The sequence below is a fragment of the Lygodium microphyllum genome, chromosome 9, assembly GCF_053477565.2.
Source record: "Lygodium microphyllum isolate KBCC chromosome 9, Lygodium_microphyllum_v1.1.10, whole genome shotgun sequence".
Taxonomy (NCBI): domain Eukaryota; kingdom Viridiplantae; phylum Streptophyta; class Polypodiopsida; order Schizaeales; family Lygodiaceae; genus Lygodium; species Lygodium microphyllum.
Genome location: NC_141143.1, coordinates 157,882,794 through 157,903,965, shown reverse-complemented (window position 1 = coordinate 157,903,965; position 21,172 = coordinate 157,882,794). Strand labels below are relative to the sequence as shown.

Sequence of the window (21,172 nt, the reverse complement as noted above, 5' to 3'; positions counted from 1 at the left end):
AGTTGATGTTGATTATGGTTAACCTTGATAAGAGAGAGTGGAAATAATTGGAACTCTATTTGTCATGAACTACCATGTAGAAGAACATCATAACCATATATTACCCTCCTTCAACCAGACCACCAAAGTATTTCTCCATGCAGGACTAACTATGAGCAAAAACAACTTATTGTTGAACCCTCCCATTATGGATGTGAATGCCAAACTATGTCTACAGAGTGAATATGCAAAGCTCGGTATTGTGTCAAAGTTGAAGATGAAGAACCTACAGCTATGAACCAAATCCAAGCATCCTCCAAGCTCAAAAAGAAAGCCTCAAAGGATCAAGGTTAGGCCATCAGATCGGTGATATGCAAGACAATAATGGAGAACAGAGAGAGTAAGAGATACTTGGGGTACTCACGGTCAACTAATCCAAACAATCAAAAGGTTCAACAATTCAATCACATGGTTCAATCATAGCATATAAGAGATAGGAACATCAATGTAGAGAAGCTAGTGACTAAAATGATGACTGACATGAAAACCCTCTCTAAAGTTGAAATTTAACAATCACAACAGATCACCCAGGTCAAACATGACATCAGCAGCAAAAAGTAATTATTAACAGCATAGGGAGCCCAAATGTTAGTCCAATCAGAAAGGTGTCAGCATGCGCAGCAGAAGCGCAGGTTTGGCAGCTTATTTAGATGGATAGGCACGGTCAAGGCTGTTGCAGCCACCAAAAACAGGCTGCCCAGCTTGATGCAATGATAGGAAAGATGAAACACAATTGACAGCAGCTCTAGCCAATTAAAATGCAGAAGTTTATCACCTCAGGATGAGAAAATACAGCCCGTTAATAACCTCAGCAGTTAATAAACTGCAGTCAACCAAAAGAAAGCCAGAAGAGCTTCATCACTATAATGCATTTGATGCACTCCTCATGCACTCCCTTTGGTCTATAGCTACAAATCACTACATTTTCATCCTTAACACCTACTTTTCTACCATCAACAATTACATTTTCAGCATTAGCAAATTCAGCTCTAGCACCTTCATCATCATCATTCACTTCCTGAATACCATGAACTTAGGCTCTTCCTCTACTTGAACCATAGCATGTGTCAAATCTCCAAATTTTTGTTTTTTCTCTTAGTGACTTCAATGATCTCTTCATGGAACTCTCTCTTGGCAATTCCAAGAATCTCTCCTAGAGTAAATTCCACTTCAGTATTCAAAATGAGTTCTTCCAAGACCTTTTTTAAGTTAATGATAGTTTCTATGCCTAATTGCAATTTATATCTTGTTTTTTTCCCCTTTGCTTTAGCATTTTCTTGCTTCTTTTCTTTTGAAACATCTTGCATAGTATGCTTTGATGATGGTCTAGCAAAATGCAAAGACAATTTGAAGTCAAATCTACTAGTCTCCTTAGCTAGCCTCTTTGAAGTACTTGGATTTCCATAATCATTTTTTCTCTTTTCTTCCACAATAACTTTTGTGTTCTATGACTTGGCAAGATAAGCATAAACAAAAAAAGAATCTACCAAAGTATTGTTAGAGAGATCACAGCCAGGCAGCAGACTTCAGCCTGGTGCAGTCGGACTGCCACGTGGCAGTCCGACCCACTGCAGGCAGGCGGGCATTTCTGGCGCCCTATTTCCTGGCTGTCTCTGGCTATTTATAGCCGACATTCTCAGCAGTCTGCCACACTTCTCTGCTCGCAGATTACAGACCGGTGACACGCGCAGATTCCGTCTCTGTTCGCAGATTTCAAACAGGAGACAGTGCAGACTGCAGCGGACTTCGAGGTGAACAACAGGTTGCATCGTCGAGGTGGAGACACGCAGTCCAGCGCACTGCGCCCGTGTATATATCTGCATATCTTTGTATTCAGCACACTTTATACAGCAGATCTTCATCGTCCACTGTCTCTTTCTCTCTCTTCTCTCTCTCTCTGCGTTCTCTCTCTCAGTCCTACGCTTCCGCACCGCTGCACTTTGACATGGTATCAGAGCAGTGTTTGAGGCTGACTGAGTGCAGAATCAACCTGAAGAGGAGGTTCCATCGCGACACAAATTTGCGTTTTTGCGTTTAAGGGCAGACAGGAGGGCTGCGCCTTGGAACAAGGCTGAAACGAGTGTGGGCGCATAGGAAAGGAGTCCAGGTGGTGGATTTGCTGCTGTTTGACGCGGAGGAAGTTTGAGTTTTCAGCCTACAAGTGCAAGTTTTGCTTTTTCATCGCCTCCGGCGGGTGAAGAAGGTTCAGGACGCGGAAGAGCCTTAGCAGGCTGAGTTTTCCCAATCAGAGGGGGCTGCTTTTGTGTTTGTGAAGGCATTACAGGTGAAGATGTCTACAGAGATTGACTTGGAGTTCCAGGAGATTATGGACCGGAAGGTGCCTGTCTTACCGGCTCTTCCTGTAGATCAGAAGCTCGACGGCGACAACTACCGCATTTGGCGAGTCATGATGTCGGCCATCCTTGAGTCCTATGATTTGGCGGAGCTGGTACATGAGGAGATTGACCGGCCTTCGGTAAGAGATGAGTCCAAACTCTCTTCCTATGCTTGTGCGGAGTTGGCCAAGGCCCAGTCTCATTGGGACAAACTGAATGCCAGGATTCGTTCCTTTCTCTTTCTATCATGCACTACAGCCGTGATTGCTCACATTGAGCACTTGACGGTGGCTTGGGAGATATGGCTGGAGCTTGATCAGATGTACAATTGGATGACCCTTATGAAGCGGGTTTTTTTGGAGGTACAGATACGGACCTTATCCGTAAATAAGTCTTCTTCGCTACGGGAGTACATTAACAAGCTAAGACAGCTTCAGATGTAGGTTCAAAATGTGGGGAAGCCGATTTCCTTCGAAGACATGGCGATCACACTTTTGTCTTAGTTGCCGCCACGATTCGGTACATTTTATTCTGCCCTTATTGCTTCGGGGCGAGAGTCTACTCTTCGGTGGGAAGAGTTAGTTCCTATGGTCTTGGACCGAGAGGAACAGTTAAAGGGACAGAATGCTTCCAAGTTGGAGGCACTGACAGGTCAAGCCTCTCAGAAGAAGGGGAAGGACCAAAAGAGGAAGAAGGGGGATAACAAGTCCAAGAAGGACAAGGACAAAGACTCCACATGCCATATTTGTGGAAAGACTGGCCATTGGAAGAATGATTGCCTTGACAAAGACACGAAGGACACCAAGAAGAAGGACACCAAGGATTCTGGAGCGGTGGCTGCACCCTCATCAGCTGCATTTCTTCATCTAGCTGTCATTGAGGACGCTTCACCGAACGCTTTTGATGCTGCGATGACGGCTCCCGAGGCTCGAGAGTTGATCGTTGATAGTGGTGCCTCACGGCACATGACTCCTTCATCAGATGGTGTTGCCCAGTTGCGACCCTCGCGTGGGCAGATTCTCATTGGAGACAGCTCTTCAGTATCTATTGCAGGTCGGGATAAGATGCAGCTTATTTCCGATGGACGAGGTGGTACCCATACCCCAGAGGTTTTGCATGTACCAGGATTAGGGTACCATCTCCTTTTAGTTCATAAGATTTGCTCCCTTGGCCTTCTGGTGGAGTTTGACAATACTACGGTGTGAGTCCTTGATCATGGATCGAGGAAGGTTCTCTCATCCGGATATGAGGAGAACGGCATTTACAAACTGAAGTCTTCCACCGCCCTCTCTACTCTTCTTCTTACCTCTCAGTCACAGTCAGAGTTATGGCATGCTCAGTTTGGTCACCTGAACTATGACTATCTTCGGAGGGCGTCACGTGGACAGCTTGTTCGAGGGTTGCCGGATATAGTGGTGAGCCAGCAGCCATGTGTCTCTTGCATTCGGGGGAAGCAGCATAGGGATGCCATTCCCCACACAGCTTCGCGGCGGTCTACTTCACCGATGGAGCTAGTATCTACGGATCTATGTGGCCCTATGAGGAATGAGTCCTTGCGTGGGAGCTCTACTTCATGTTGATCGTGGATGACTACAGCAGGATGACATGGGCCTATTTTTTGGCATTAAAGTCAGAAGCTTTCTTGCACTTCAAGGATTGGCTTCTCTTTGAGGAGAACCGATCGGGCCGGAAATTGAAGACCTTGCGATCCGATAAGGGAGGTGAATTTGTTTCTAATGAGTTTGGTCGGTTTTGTGCAGATAGAGGAATTCACTAGGAGTTTGCCAATACCAACACTCCTCAAGAAAATGGCATTCTTGAACGGAAGAACCGCAGTGTGATTGAGATGGCGCGCACCATGATGGAGCACCGACAGACCCCTCAAGTTCTGTGGGCCGAGGCTGTGGCTACTGCAGACCTTAATCGATCCCCTACTTCGGCCGTGGAAGGGATGACCCTGTTTGAGGCTTATTTTGGGAGGAAGCCAGATGTTTCTTACTTCCGGGTCTTTGGGTGTGATACCTATGTTCACATTCCCAAGGCTCGGCGTGATAAATTTGAAGCAGCTTCCCGCAAACAGGAATTTGTTGGCTACAGCTCCCAGTCCCAAGGCTACCGACTGTATGATCCCGTCAAGCGGGATGTGTACACTAGCCGTGATGTGCGGTTTGTGGAGGTTCTGGCTACTTCAACGGGTGAGGAGCATCCCGTTCTTGGAGATCTAGGGGAGAGTTGGGCTCCTTCTATAGTTCCACTGGAGCCCGTGCCTTTTGATTATGATTCGGTTTCTGACATAGAGTCTATTGTTCCACCGGACACCTCTGAGGAGTTACCACAGGTGGATATTCGAGAGTCTTCTGCTGATGGAGAAAGACGAGGGGAGGTTCGGCCTCCTCCTTGCTGGGCCCGTGACACACTCCGTGATTCAGGGATCGAGGGGGTTCCTGAGGAGTGGAGGCCGTAGGATGGTCCGTGGCGGTCACGGCGGCACCAGGCACATTCTACGGAGCTTGTTTGCTCCAACTATTGTTTGATGACCCGTGTTATGCAGGATTGAGAGTCCACCTCCGTGAAGGAGGCTTTACAGTCCGCACCATGGAAGAAAGCTATGGAAGCCGAGTTGGAGGCTATTGAGAGGAATGGCACTTGGTCACTCGTGCCCCTCCCCCCCCCCCCCGAATAAGAAGGTGATTGGAGTCAAGTGGGTCTTCAAGACCAAATACCTTAGCGACGGTTCTTTGGATAAGCACAAGGCTCGTCTTGTTGCTAAAGGTTTTGCACAGCGCCCAGGGATTGACTGTCATGATACTTTTGCCCCCACAGCTCGTATAGCGACCATTAGAGCTGTTCTTGCTTTGGCTGGCCATAGGAGATGGCCTGTTTACCAGTTGGATGTGAAGTCGGCCTTCCTCAATGGTGATTTGAAGGAGGAGATCTATGTTGAGCAGCCTCCTGGCTTTGGATCTTCAGATGGGAAAGTCTACAGGTTGAAGAAGGCCTTGTATGGCCTCAAGCAGGCTCCGCGTGCATGGAACGAGAAGATTGATTCGTTCTTCCAATCTCAGTTGGGATATCGGTGGTCCAAGGCGAATCAGCAGCTGTATGTTCACACTTCCGAGGATGGTTGTGTGCTTTTTGTCTTATATGTTGATGATTTGATTATCACAGGTGATGATGCACAGCAGGTCCAAGAGACGAAGTCAGCTTTACATCGGACGTTCGAGATGACGGACTTGGGTCTACTCCATTTCTTTTTGGGCCATGAGATTTATCAGTCTCAAAGGGGGATCTTCATCTCTCAACAGAGATATGTACAGGAGCTCTTGGTGTCTTTTGAGATGGAGGATTGTCGGGCCTACTCCTATGGATTCGAACTGGAAGGCCACTTCCCATTCAGCTTCTCCTTTGGCGGATGCGTCCCGCTATCGCTAGTTGATTGGGTCCTTGATTTGGCTTCTCAACACTAGGGTTGATCTATGTTTTGCTGTTGGGCTCTTGGTAGGGCTCATGAGTGAACCTCAGACGGTACATTGGCAGGCTACTCAGAGGATACTTCGGTATTTGATGGGGACGTCTGATTTAGGGATTCATTACCCCGCAGGCACAGATGGTTCAGATCTTGTACTTGCAGGTTGGAGCGACTCGGATTGGGCCGGTGATGTGGACCACATGCGGTCTACTACAGGTTACTGTTTTACCTTGGGTGCAGGTGTTATTTCATGGAGTAGCAAGAAGTAGCCCACGGTAGCCCTTTCGTCTACTGAGGCGGAGTATCGGGCCGCGTCTTCTACCACATGTGAGGCTGTGTGGCTTCAGAGATTATTGGAGGAGCTTGGGTGCCCCCAGACTCATCCTACTTTGCTGCGATGTGACAATGAGAGTTGCATTGCCTTGGCACGGAACCCTGTTTTTCATGCCCGGACGAAGCACATAGAGATCCAGTACCACTTCATCCGAGAGAAGCTTCTGGATGAGACCATCACTGTGGAGTACTGCAAGACGGAGGACAATCTTGCGGATTTGTTTACGAAGGCACTTCCCCAGGCCCCACTTCGGAGACATTCCAGATCCCTCAGGCTTCTGCCCTGCCCAGGCTCTGAGAGGGGGTGTTAGAGAGATCACAGCCAGGCAGCAGACTTCAGCCTGGTGCAGTCGGACTGCATGCAGTGGGACTGCCACGTGGCAGTCCGACCCACTGCAGCCGACTGGGCATTTCTGGCGCCCTATTTCCTGGCTGTCTCTGGCTATTTATAGCCGACATTCTCAGCAGTCTGCCACACTTCTTTGCTCGCAGATTACAGACCGGTGACACGCGCAGATTCCGTCTCTGTTTGCAGATTTCAGACAGGAGACAGTGCAGACTGCAGCGGACTTCGAGGTGAACAGCAGGTTGCATCGTCGAGGTGGAGACACGCAGTCCAGCGCACTGTGCCCGTGTATATATCTGCATATCTTTGTATTCAGCACACTTTATACAGCAGATCTTCATCGTCCACTATCTCTTTCTCTCTCTTCTCTCTCTGCGTTCTCTCTCTCTCAGTCCTACGCTTCCGCACCGCTGCACCGTTAAGTATCCCAACGTGTCTTTTCTTGAATATGATTTTTTACTTCATTCAAGTTTGCACTAGTAATTTTCTCTTTTCTATTGTATGCATAGAATGTGTCCAAATTTTTGTCTTCTTGCCAAGTATAGATACACAACCATGATCTTTCTCAATCTATAAAACAAAGGTAGTTTCTTTAACTATTATATATGTATCATTTAGAAGTGAGTTTCTCTTCCTCTTCTATATATTACTCTTGTGCTTGTTCTTCCTCCTCTTATCATTGCAAGGATCTAGCAAGCTAGACGTTTGATCATCCTTGATGCCATGTGAGAGTGCACAATCAAAGCAGAAACAATAAACAAAAGGTACAAATATAACACATTGAACAGCGTGAACAAGAAAGAACAGTGAACTTAGAGAGAATACGTGAAGGGTCAATAGAATCCATAAATGAAAGCACAAGAACAAGTGCAATAGCAATAGGATAACCAACACTCTAATGATCAGCCATAGTGCCTCCAATCTCCCTCTCTCCATGGAAGCACGTGTTACACTCCTAAATGAGGAGTGTCTACAATGTGCGCTAAGTGCCTTTCCGCACCGTAGAGCCAATGAGACTTTGCGAGGAGATAAGTCCTCTTGGAGGTTGCCTCAACAAGCTACAGAGGTTTCCCCCCTAGTTTTTGGGTTTAGTAGCTTCCTTGACTTTTGGCTTTCGAGTTCGCTTCATCAAGAGAGAGTGATTGTTTGCCACCTTTGGCTCCACAATGTGCCTCGTTAAGAGATAGAGGCTGTTATGCACCCACGGCTTCTAGGAGCTGCACATTCCTTCTCCCTTGTATGACTCAAAGGTAATTTGTGATCACTGATGGCCCTTCTTTCCATCCCTCTTCTACTTGTTAGCAGATATATCAGTTCATGAAACCAGCCTTCCTCCTCGGATAGGATGGTAAATAACTTGATTAAGCATTATTTATAGCAATTAACAAATTCACAAAACTGAAATTCACACTTTACCATATAATCTTGGACATTGGATACCCTGTTGGCCCCAAAATTGACGCCCCTTTTGGTATTTATTTAACTTTAATTGAAGAAGAAGTTGATGTACAATGGGATTCTCCCAATCCCTTTTGGTATTCCAACTCTCCTTGTTGTCCAAAATGACTAGCAAGTCTTCAATCTGATTTACCCCTTGATTCGGGTAGTTAATTGACCTTCATCTGCTTTGATGGAGATGGAAAATGCCCCAAATTCATTGATTTGCTGGTTCCTTCACCTGAATTTGACTAAAAGGAGCTTCAGTCCTATTGAATCCAAGTCTTGAAGCTTCCAATTTTTGGAATGCTTCCCAAGGCTATTGCTAAACCCTAATTTCTGCCCTGCAGATTGGGGTTTACAACAGAGAAATCTTAAATTTCTCAACCTTTTTGTGATCTCAAGTTGTAATCTTCGGAGCAAGGCTATATAAAGGTTGGGAGATGAGAGAATGTTGAGGAGAGAGAAAATTCAGACTTCTTCGCGAAGAACTAAAGAAAATTTGTCATTTAGTATTGCTGCCTTATCTCAACAACTTGTAGATGTAAAGAACTGAAGAAAATCAGTCATTTAGTGTTGCTGCCCTATTTCAAAAGCCTATAGGTGTTGTCATCTGTTGTTGATTGGTTTGTTTCTATCCCTGGCTGCCTCAGAAGGTCCTCCAATAATATCTCCTCCTCTCTTGCAAGCTGAATATACTAAAATGCCTCTCTTCAGCCTCTAAACGACGTTTTTCAGTCTTACATTGGCATTTTTGACAAGTGGCAGCCTTCTCAAATGTTTTTTTCAGCATTATTCATAATTAAATATTAATTTAGTCTTTAAATATTAAAAATTAATTTAATAATAATTTTGGTGTCTCGAAAAATAATATGACTAGCCAATAATTAAATTGGTTAAGCAACTTCCATTCTCGAGTATCTCTACGTTATCTTTGACCATCAGATTGGCATTAAGTACCATTAAACGCCACTTCTCTAGTGTCATCAACTGATAGTTATGGCCAAATGAATGACTTGGGCCAACAATTGGCACCAAATACCACCAAGTACCTGTGCGGTATAACTGATAGCAACTTTTGCCTTTGACATCTCGTGATTTCCTTGGGTCTTGGGCTCGTAAATTTACTCTTACTCTAGTTACACCTCATATGTGCAAATTCACTTAACCATGTGATTAAAAATTAAGCCACTTGTTAAGTGAGGTTTCAAAAATACATGTCCTCATGATAGAAAATTAGTCATTTACTGCTGCTGCCCTGCCTTAACAGCATGTACATGCTGTCACCTGCTGTTGATTGGTCTTCTTCTACCCTTGGTTGCCTCAAAAGGTCCTCCAATGGCTGCCTCAGAAGGCCCTTCAATAGCATCTCCTCCCCCTCTCTTGCAGGTTGAATACACTAAAATGCCTCTCTCGAGCCTCTAAAGACGTTTTTCAGTCTTGCATGGGCATTTTTGACTAGTGGCAGCCTTTTCCAAATGGTTTTTCTAGTATTATCTATAATTAAATATTAATTTTCAGTCTTTAAATACTGAAAATTAATTTAATAATTATTTCGGTTCCTTTAAAAATAATTTGATTGGCCAATAATTGAATTGGCTAGGCAACTTCAATTCCTGAGTGTCTCTATGTCATCTTTGATCATCAGATTGGCGTTAAGTACCATTAAACAACACTTCTCTAGTGTCACTAACTGGCACTTATGACCAAATGAATGACCTAGGCCAACAACTGGCACCAAATACCACCAAGTACATGTGCGGCATAACTTATAATTGTTGCACTTGAGTGTTGACTACAATGCGAGCTTAGAGTGAGTAGAGATAGAGCAGAGAGCTTAGAGAATCATGTTAGAGTGTACTAGTGTGTTGCATGGTACACAAAGAATAAAAATGTATTTATATGCTAGGGTACAAGTAAAGGGTGTGTTCACACCCGTAAGTTTATACATGCGGGAGTTTACACCCGAAGGGGCTTTACACCCAACACCTCCCACTTAAAGGCCCAAAGTGGTGCTGGTAAACTATCCAACTCCCACTAGTCGAATGCAATGCTCATGCGGCATCTTTGCAATACTTTTAGTGAGAATATCTGCAGGGTTATCTTGGGTTTGACCTTAGTCAGTGTGACAAGGCCATCATCCAAGACCTGTCAAGTGAAATGATACTGAACATCTATGTGTTTGGTATGAGTATGAAACATGGCATTTTTAGTCGGACATACTGCACTCTGGCTATCACAACCAAGCACTGGAGCACGAGAAGAAAGACCAAAATCCTTGACCAAACGGCCAAGCCAAATAGCTTCCTTAGAAGCTTTTGTGGCTGAAATATATTCAGCCTTTGTAGTACTCAGTCCTACAATTTTCTGCAATCTTAAACACCAAGAAATAGCTCCATCAGCCAAAGTAAATACATACCCACTGGTAGACTTTCTAGTGTCAAGATCTCCTGCCATGTTCGAATCATAAAAACCCCTGCAGCTCTAGTGTACCCTTTCCATAGCATATACATTTATCTTTTGTACCTTTTAAGTATCTTGAGATACATTCCACTGCTTCCCAATGTGGTTTGCAGGGCTAGACATGAATCTACTAACAACTCCCATTGCATGGGCAATGTCTGGACGAGTCGCAACCATGGCATACATCAAAGAACCACAAGCTGATGCATAAGGCTTGCCTTTCATCGCAGTAGCAGCTGCATCATCTTTTGGGCAATTAGCTTTGCTAAGCTTTGTATATGGTGGTAAAGGCAGACCAAGAGGCTTAGCATCAGCCATATGAGACTTGTCAAGTACTTTGCTAATGTACTTGTCTTGTGAGAGAAACAACAAGTGCTTCCCTCGATCTCTTTTAATGCGCATGCCCAAATTGTGTTCCCAAAATGTGTTTAGCTGCCTCCAATTCTTTCATTGAGAAGGCTGAACCTAGCTGCTTTTTAAGAGCATTCAAAGTACTCTTATGCTTTCCTGCAATCAGCATGTCATCCACAGATAAGACCAGCATAATACGGCTTCCATCATCAGCCTTTTTAATGTGTAAGCAATGATCTGCATGACTGCGTTTAAAACCATGGCTGAGCATGAAGGTATAAAACTTTTTGTACCATTGTTTACAATTCTAAATTCAAGAATACAGTGAGAGCAAACAAAACACGAAGCGTAGTCATCTTTACCACTGGTGAAAAGACCTCCTGGAAGTCTATGCCTTCCTTCTGTGTATAGCCCTTAGCAACCAACCGTGCCTTGTACTTGGGCTTCCCATCGATACGTTTCACCTTGTAAACCCATTTATTAGGGATAGCTTTCCTATCCTTGGGCAAAGATATAAGCTCCCATGTGTTATTTGCATACATAGATTTCATCTCTTCTTGCATAGCAAGCTTTCACTTTCTCTTGTTTTCACATGACTGTGCCTCTCGTCCTTGGCCATTTTCAAGAGCCAACTGAATGGTACCTACACCCTCTATCTCATATGCATAGTTGTTGTCCAAGTAAACCTTGCCTAGGCAACTTGAAATGTATTCAGAAAATGACTCCAAAGAGGGAGTAATACTAAAAGAGGCACCGTTGTCCCCTATCCATGATTGAGATAGCCCATCATGAGTTGAAAGTAAGGCATCAATCACCTCCTTTTTAGTGATGTGCATATCACCTGCTGCTGCCATAATATCTCCATCATTACATGAGGTTGTAACAAGTATCTCTCCAGTGTCAGGGAGTTCTTCAATAACCACACTAGATGCAACATTTGCTTTTGCAACTTCTTTTGAGGGAGAGCTGTCATAATCTTTCTTGTCATTCTTCTTTTTCTTTCCTTGCTGTTTCTTTCTTTCTTGCTCTTTCTTGTAGTAGCGAGAATCGGGCTTTTTATGGCCTTAACGTCCACATTGATAGCAAGTGACATCTTGTTGTTTGCCCTTGCTTTTACTCCTGCTTTTGCATTTATTTCTTGCATTACTCTTCTTTTCTGACTTGCCTCTCAGATGATAAGTTAAACCGTTGCTTTCTCCACTGGACTTTCTTCTAATCTCTTCATTGAGAATAGAGCCCCTAACACCATCGAAGGTTAAAGCAGGATTGTTGCTAGGTGAAACAACCAAGGGCTCCCAGCTATCGTGCAAAGTCATCAACAAGAAAATGGCCTTCAATTTATCATTCAAGAGTTGCAAACTAGAGTCGTATAATTGGCTCAAAATCCTTGTGAAAGCACTCGGATGCTCCGATGCGGGCTTAGACTCATCCAACTCCATGTTTACAAGCTTGCGCATAAGGTGAACTTGATTTATTGGAGTTGTATTTTCATAAGTGTTCATCAACTTTTTCCATATTGCATAAGCTGTATCAAGACGCTTAATATCCGTAAGTACATCATCAGATACAACCATTTTAATGTATGCAATGGCCTTCTTGTTGAGTCTAGCACAATCCTCATCTGTCATAGCTGCAAGCTTGACTTCCAAGAGAGCATCATAACAATCTTTGAGAAACAAAATGCCTTGTATCCTGCAGGCCCTTCCACAAATCAAAGCCAATGCCATCAAATCTCTTGATTTCAAGAAGGGATTTTGTGTCACTGTTGCTTGAAGCATTTGCAGCCATTGTTCAGCAATGAACCCAAAAAAAAACTGCAATTTATAACAGTAAACAATGAGCTGAATATTCAGTCAATATCAGCCCAAATTTTCAGGCAATGAGAGCAAGGTTTAATCCAAGTACATGTACAGCAGTAGGACTGATGACTTTCAGCAGTATAACTGAAATTTCAGCACATACTCAAAGCATACATCACTGCCAGGTGACTCCCACTTCAGCAGTATCACCAAAAGTACATCTGCAATAAATCCTAGATCTGCAAGTGATCACTAAGACTGCTGCAAAATGAATGTTCAGCAATACATCAACTCAATGGAAGTTGCCCAACATATGTATTGCATACATATGTAACTGAGTACTGATACACAAAAGAAACCAAGATTCTCTGCAATTTCTTCAATATTTCACAAGTGGGGAATGAATCTCACTACTTACAGCACCATGATTGCATCAGCAATGTTTCCAATGTACATTTTAGATATTGTTTTTGCCAAAATTTTCAAATTTCAATAGAAGCCCCAAAATTTTACTGACAAATTTGAACCGATTGCATCAATACATCCCGAGCATCAAGTGTATGCAAATGTTGCAGAAATTTCCCGAATTCTGCAAAAGCCATGAATTTTGGGGTCCAAGAGTGCACAAATTTTCAAAAATTGGCTCAACCAAGCAAAAATTTTACTTGAATTGAAAATCCCCAAAATTTTTGAGACTTGTGCACTCAATGTTTGCAATTTATGGTTCAGAATTCAATGAATCATGTGTTTGGCACCAAATCTAGGAAAAGCCCAAATTTTAAGGAGCAAATTTGCACAGATTTACGATCTGTGCTTTTATGTGTGAACGCCCGGAAGGGGAGAAATAAAAAAAAAGGATTTTTTTTTTGATTTGCTGGGGGCCATTGACCTATCCACCACACACGCCACGTACTCCAGTCGCTTGATACGCATGCCTCTAGTCGTCCGCCAGTCGCACGCTACGCACGCCTCGTGTCGCCTGTGCGCTAACCTGGAGCACAACAATGCCCGTCGCCCTCATCTTCGTTGTGTAGAGTTCTTGTGCATTGGTCAGTTACGCCTGGCGCCCGTCACTCATTAGTCCCGTCGCCTGGTCAATTACGCTTAGCGCCTGTTACGCTGGTCCTCGTCGACTACCTGCCTCACGTTTGTTTGCTCTCGCCTACGTTGGCTGTCAGCCCCACGCGCTTGTCCTGTTTTGTAGGCTTTGATTGACCTGCAGTTGTGTCGCCTACTCTTCAACAGCCCGCTAGATTGTTATGCCTGCAGTGGGCGTTACCTCAGCTGTTGACTATTGATCCCAATGATGAAGAGAGAACACTGTTTCCAGTGGCTACCGCCTTGCACCGTCAACTTTGATACCAGTTTGTTGCACTTGAGTGCTGACTAGAATGCTAGCTCAAAGTGAGTAGAGATAGAGCAGAGAGCTTAGAGAATCGTGTTAGAGTGTACCGGTGTGTTGCATGGTACACAAATAATAAAAATGTATTTATATGTTAGGGTACAAGTAAAGGGTGTATTCACACCTGCAAGTTTATAAACGCGGAAGTTTACACCCAACAATAATAACTTTTGCCTTTGATATCCCATGATTTCCTCCGGAATCGGGCTCGTAAATTTACTCTAACCCTAGTTACACTTCACATGTGCAACATTCACTTAACCATGTGATTAAAAATTAATCCACATGTTAAGTGAGGTTTCAAAAATATATGTCCTCATGATAGCTCATGTGTGAGTTGGTGCATGCTTTAGGTTGGACATTATTTAGATTATTTTAGGCATTTTTTATGGTCTTCATTTTGGTTATATTTAGCATTTATTTCTAGCCGACCAATATTGAATGTTGGTCGACCCGATCATAATGAGGATATATTTTTGTCCTATTTATTTAGGTTCCTCCTTCTCAGTCAGTTAGTTAGTCACCATCACACTTTGTGGATATTTCACTGGGAGAGGAGCTAGTGCCGGTGTCCACAGCCCGTGACTCACTATTGTATGCGACTGTTTCGTGTTGGATATATGGATTCCATTTCTCAAGCATAGTGTTCCTTCTTTGCTTTCTCTTTTGTCTTGTGTTAGTAGTTTATTACAGCACATGTTTATGCTTCCATTGCTACATCCACTTCTAACATGGTATCAAAACTCAGTTTTTGTGCTCCTATCATGTTTTCTTTGTTGATTTTGGGACTTTTTGACCATTATTGATTAGGCGATTGTTGTTTCAACTAGGCGCCTTGTTTACTTGCTTTTTGTGCTGACGTCAGCATCTATATAGCCTGCATCAGCACCTCTACTACCTACGTGTTAGTTCTAGCCTGTGCTTTGGTATCGCTGTCTCTCCTCCTACTTGCATGTCAGTTCCAGCTTGCGTTTTGGTGTCTTTGCCTCTCTTCCTAGTTGGGCAGTTGCATTATCAAGCCGTTTTTTGCTGTTTTAGGCAGCTTCTGGCTGTTTTTTTGACTTTTAGGCAAATTTCTTCTTGTTTTGGTCAAATTTTGGTGAATATTGCATGTGAACTCTCATTTTTTGCAGTGTGCTTGTGGTTTGGTTATGTTCCCTCTCCAAATATCTTCTTTTATCTCCTTATCTTTTATCCTCTATTGATGGCTTCTCTGTGCACATCCACTGATGATAAATTACATGAACTTGACTATCTCACTTGGAGTGCTGTGGTGAAAGCTTGGTTTGTGCAAAAGCAGTTATGGTACATTGTATGTGGAGCTATTCTTGGTCCTCAGCATCTTACTCCAACATCGGATGCTTTTGATAAAGACAACCATGAGGAAGTGGTGCCTACATGTGATTTGGATGATGCTCGTGCCTATTCGGCCTTGCTTCGGTGTATTTCTAAAGAATTCCTCCCGACGGTTATCTCTTGTCGAACATCTTCTAAAGTATGGCTGAAGTTGCAGCTGTTATACATAGCACCTTCCCCTATGAGGGCAGTCACTCTTTATGGCCAATTCTAGCAAATTACGTTCGAGGTCAAAGATTTTGTCCAGTCTTTTCTACTTTGTGTGACCTAGACCCAAGACCAGCTTCGGCAAATGCAGTTTTTCCTTCTAGAGGCTCGTCTGATTGGACTTGTATTCTCCAATCTCCCTTAGGTGTTTAATGGAATGGCGAATGCTTTGATGGCGCATACATCATTCACTCTTGTTAGTTTTACGCATATGACCTCGATGCTACTTGAGCATGAGGCGTCTTTGCGGTTATAGGAGCGGCTTTCGTCATCTTATGGAGGTTCCCGTGAGGCTTTTGTAGCTTCAGAGAGGGGTTCGAAGAAGAAGCCCTAGTGTTATCGTTGTGGGAAGAAATGTCATTTACGGGACTGTAGAGAGTTAGTGGCTTCTAGGAAGCAAAAGGAGAAGTAGACAAAGCGAGATGCAGCCTCTTTCAACGCATCATTCTCTGCCTCAAACTTTGCCTTTGATCCTTCGGCCACAGCGAAGGCCCCGAGCTAGATATTGATATCCAGGTTCATGATGGGTTGTTTGACAAAGAATGGGATTGGTTCCTAGTCATGAGTTCACACGAGGGGACACTTTGGCGGTTTGGCCAAAGGTGGGGAATCCATAGTCACGTATGTTCTAGAGGCATTTTTGGCAAGATGTTCATGTGGGTTACTGAGAGAGATTGGGACAAACACAAAGATATGCTATGATCTCTATTTTCAAGTGCTGATGCGATCGACATTGACATTAACTTCTCTCTGAGGCACCTTGGTGGTGGCTTGTGCATCCACTACTTGAGTATCCATGGTTCTACTTGGTGGTTCTATGTTGTATGGTTTATGATTCATTATCATTGTATTATTATATTGTATAAGATCCAACCCATGATCTAAGAGAGGGTGTTAGCTGATATGTCAACTCACATGAGTCTGCGCATGCTTTAGGGCTGGGCATTATTTAGTTTATTTTAGGTATTTTTATGGTATTCATTTCGGTCATATTTGGCATTTATTGTTGGCCGACCAGCATTAAATGCTGGCTGACCTGATCATATTGAGGACATATTTTTGTCTTATTTATTCAAGCTCCTCCTCCTTAGCTAGTCAGTCATTCACCATCACACTTGTGGATATTTTGTTGGGGAGAGGAGCCAGTGCCGGTGCCCACAGCCAGTGACTCACTGTTGTATGCAATTGTCTCGTGTTGGATATATGGATTCCATTTCCCGAGCATACATCAGATTTCTCATCTGTATTGTGTTCTTCAATGCTCTTTCTTTCCTTTCTCTTTTGTCTTGTGTTCAGCAGTTTATTAAAGCACATCCACTTCTGACACTACTCAGCATCGGAAGGCCACCTTTGGTTCCTATTTTTGGTAGATTGTGTTATTGTTCCCCTCCCTTCACAACAGCCCCAATCTTAGATCTCCTCTTCAGCTCTCTTGGTGGGTATTCTCTCTTCTTTAAAGGTTGTCATTCATGAGTTTCTGTTTTCCCCATTGTTAGATATTTCGTAGCTCTCACGTGTGAACACATTATTGTTAAAGTGTGTGCAAGTGTGGATGCCTTCTACACCACCGAGCATTTAATAAGGGTCAAAGCCTAAAGGTTTGGGTGTGTACTTTGGCCTGTATATTGACACCCTAGCTATTGTACTTTCATATCAAATCACTCAATCTATTATTCAACTTTTCATACTGTGCAAACTCTCCTCTCTCTCTCTCTCTCCCCCACACACACATTTGGGCTGATTACCAATATGATATTAGAGCAGGCCATTGTGTGATGAGCAGGCCATGGAAACAACAGCTGCTACTAAAATAGTTGCTATTCAAAGCAACAGGTTGGGTTTATTTCAGCTTCTGATTGACAGGCCATCAGGGTGCAACATAGAGAGGGACTTGCTATGTCAGAGGCTGCACTATAGTGCAGTGGGGCGGCTGCTAACTTCCCAAACCACCAATCCCATAGCAAACACAAAAGCCCAAATCGAGGCTGTGCTTTGCCAGGTCTGGGGTGCGCACGACAAGGTGCTTCTAGAGTAGACCCTTGCCATTGTTGGTTTGCCATGATTAGTAGCCTCAGGTTCCTGATTGCTTGAAGTCTCTTTTCTTCCTTCCAAGTGCAACTCTTTGGTGGTTGTTGTGTGTGCTCCCTATATTTCTCTGTATCATTCCCTCTTGCTTGTGAAATAGGCTCAGACCTTACCTCCTCTTGTTGATCTATCAGTGATGTATGGGTAAAAGTCTAAACTTGGCTTTATAGTATACCTGTCTCTACAAGTCTCAAGCTCTGGTGTTGAGCCTCATAACAGTGTGTTGTCTACTTATGCTTTTTTGGAGCACATAGATGTTGCATTATTGCATGATAATGAGGCGATTTATGATACTTGCCAATGCAGTATTGCATGATAATGAGACGAGTTGTAATATTTGCCAATGCTCTTTGGACATTGATTGCCCTTCCTACACTAATCCAACAAGGTCATCTCCTCACCACCTCCCTTTGTTTTGATGGTGCTCTCAATCTGGATGTAACGAAGAAACTCTGTCATCAGGTCTGCACTCCTTTATAGCAGCCCGCAGCTGTGACAGCATGTCAGAGTGCTGCAATGAGGAGGTCAATGCACAGGCTGATCAGAAAATGGAATGCAGATTTTACAAGAGTGTGTGTGCATGCATCTCACAGTGAGTACCTCACACCGACCGACTGAATATCTCTGAAACTGTCTAAATAGACAAACCATACTTGTGCAGGCAATAAATACAGCGTACCAGCTGTCAGGCTGGATCCTGAAAACGGGTAAATCTGCTGCAAATAATGACAAAAGCAATAAAATAATGTCCTGAAATGCAACATGCAGCCTGTCTGCCACCCTGTCCAGAACTGACTGTGCATAACTGACATGAACAGGCTCTGAACCTCTAAGAGAATTGCTTGGACATTTCTGAACACGATGTGTAAAATGCAGCCTTCAGTACAGTATTCAGCTTCCATAGTCAAGATTCCTTAACTCATGTTAATCTAAGATTACTTTTTCTCAAACCCAATTCTTCCAGTCGAGCACAAAAGACATGTAAAAATATCATTGTTGTTTTGCAAGAGCAATTATTTTGTGGCATTATTCAATGAGCTGGACCGATGGACTTTACTCAGTCTGCGGTGGTTTCATCATAGTTGTATTACTCAGTCTGGGTAGATGTAAATATTAAAGATGGTGACATGGAACTTGGACTTGGAGTCAATTCTGTATGCTTGGAGCTGAGAGAGGGGGTCTGAAGTTGTATGGTGTGCTGGCAGATTAACTTTTGTTGGAGAAGTTGAGCACCTTTTGTATGTGAAGGAAAGTATACACAGCTTTTATGGGGAACTGGGTTTAGTGTTTTACATGTTTGGTAGTTGTATTTGTCGTAAAGTAACTAACTCACCCTTTGCGTGGGTATTTTGAGGAAGATGCTAATTTGTTGAATCTGTTCGAATGTTCTAACAGGAAGACTTTACTTGGGCATGCATACTCCTATTGACATTCTTGCTGGGGTACTCATTGGTACTTCATTGCTAGCATTTTGGTCTTGTATTGATGAATCTTTAGACTCTTTCATCACCAAAGGAAGTAATGGTAAGGAAGCTGCACATACTTGAAAGTTCGATGCTCTCTCAGTTCAGTTGGCTCATTTTACCTTGTGCTTCTTATGATTCCAGTTGAATCTTTCTGGGGAAGCATTTCATTTCTGCTACTATTTGCATACCCAACCCCTGAGATGCCTACACCAAGTTTTGAATTCCATACAGCATTTGATGGTGTTGCTTTGGGGGTGGTAAGTCTTACATGCCAGTGGATTGTAGCTGCAATGTTTCTGCTGAACTATGAACTTCATGATCTGGATTACAAGGTAGTTCTAATCTGTCGCTCTTGCAGGTAATGGGTGTGCACCGTACATTTTCTCAGTACCACCACGAGGGAGTGGCTAATCTGATTAGTTTGGAGTCTGGACTAAATCAACTAGTTAAGCGGCTGATTATTGGTTATCCCCTTGTCCTAGGAGTAAAAGTGATGTTCAAGGAGCTAGCCAAACTTTTACTTCCAACCATATGCGCTTGCTTTGGCCTTCCTGTAAAATCATCTACCTACAATGTTGTTGTGCATCAGCAAGATACCCCCCTGAAAGATGATGGCAAAAGCCAAGACACAATGGTTTTTGGAGCAAGAAGGTTAACCTCAATGCTGTTTTCAGCAGGAGAATCTTGTGATATTGATACAGGAATTAGGCTAATACAGTACGCAGGCCTTGGGTGGTCTGTAGCAGAGTTGGCCCCATATCTCTTTGAATTTGTACATATCTAGTGCATGTAATTTAATTTCAAATTTCGTCACAATCTGTATCTTGTCTTGATGATATTATTGTGGCACCTGGGTTGTGGACAGCAGTTCAAACCTCTAGTCAGAAAAATATCTTATTTTTTTGTACATTTTGTACTGATCCTGAGAGCATCACTGGTTGATGTAGTCTGATGCTGAATTGGGCAGCAGGTACGGGTTGAGAACTAGGAAGATTCCATTATATGTCTCAGAAAACATCATTTCATCCATTTCTGTGATGTTTTACAGAGTATCTAACTACCATTTCTTTTTGGCCTTGTGTCAAGCTGTAGTTCCTTTTTGTTTGAAAATTCTGGAATCAGAATGTTTCAAAATTCTCATTGGTTGGATGTTGGTTTGTATTTATCATATGTATGCTAGGCTGTTTTAGCCCTTGTGTTGTTAACGTGTGTTCACCTGCATGCATGTTTGAGACGATTATGGCAGGTGGGCACGTGAGATGTGCATGTGTGTTCGCGCGCGGGTTCATGTTGTCATCGGTCTTGTGTGCACATGCGCATGTGAGATTGGGACTATAATGGCAAGAACTGGGGCGGGGTCACCTAAGCAATGGCTATGGACTCCCTCTGTGGGCAGGCAATAAAGTGATAGCAAGACTTGTGATCTTCTTTTTCTGATAAGAGTGAGATGTAGCAAACTTTCGAAGATCTGGGATATTTGTTCATAAACATGGCTAGCACTCGTTGGATTTGATATATAGTACTTTATCCTTGATGTTGACATGTTGAGGAATTGAAAGGCTCACTTTGTGTTTGGATGCTTGCAATCTAGTACGTGAAACAAGAGCCTTAATAAGTTTGATCTTGTGGTAATCATGCAAGGATCAAACCCACAAAAGCTTTTTGCATTGGTTGGTTGCGTCAAAGGAGAGATCAAACCATGGAGCGCTTTATGTGAGTTGGTTTTCAGAAACTAGGTTTCAGAAATTTCAATAGAAATTAAAAACAATTGTAGGGTATACCAGGTGGCTTTTTGTTTTCAAGTCAATTATTCTCAATGAGGAACATGGGTTTAATGATGTCTTAGCTTGGACACCAATCTACGATGGTGTGGCCAACAAATAAACAATTGATTAATGATGAGTAATAATTCATAATTAATGATAATGGTAAAAGGGCAGGAATCGTAAAGGGTCCCAAAGTTGTAGGATAGTACTTTTTTGGAAAATCATAAGATAAAAGAGTATTGTTAAATGTTAGAGCTAGTTTATGGAAACCAGATCATATTTTTAGAAGCTAGAAACTGGCCCCAAAACTAATTTCC

At 43.2% G+C, this 21,172-nt stretch overlaps 1 protein-coding gene across 1 annotated transcript in view; it reads left to right on the top strand.

Annotated features, from left to right (window-relative positions):
* The window catches only part of SPP1 (Phosphatidic acid phosphatase (PAP2) family protein), a 30,854-nt gene extending 10,676 nt beyond the window's left edge, over positions 1–20,178 (top strand). The window contains exons 6-8 of the mRNA XM_087685451.1: positions 19,019–19,147; positions 19,231–19,346; positions 19,448–20,178. Coding sequence (XP_087541577.1) covers positions 19,019–19,147; positions 19,231–19,346; positions 19,448–19,873 — 671 coding nt within the window. The 3' untranslated portion in view covers positions 19,874–20,178. The remainder of the gene's footprint in view (positions 1–19,018; positions 19,148–19,230; positions 19,347–19,447) is intronic.
* Positions 20,179–21,172: the final 994 nt, after the last annotated feature.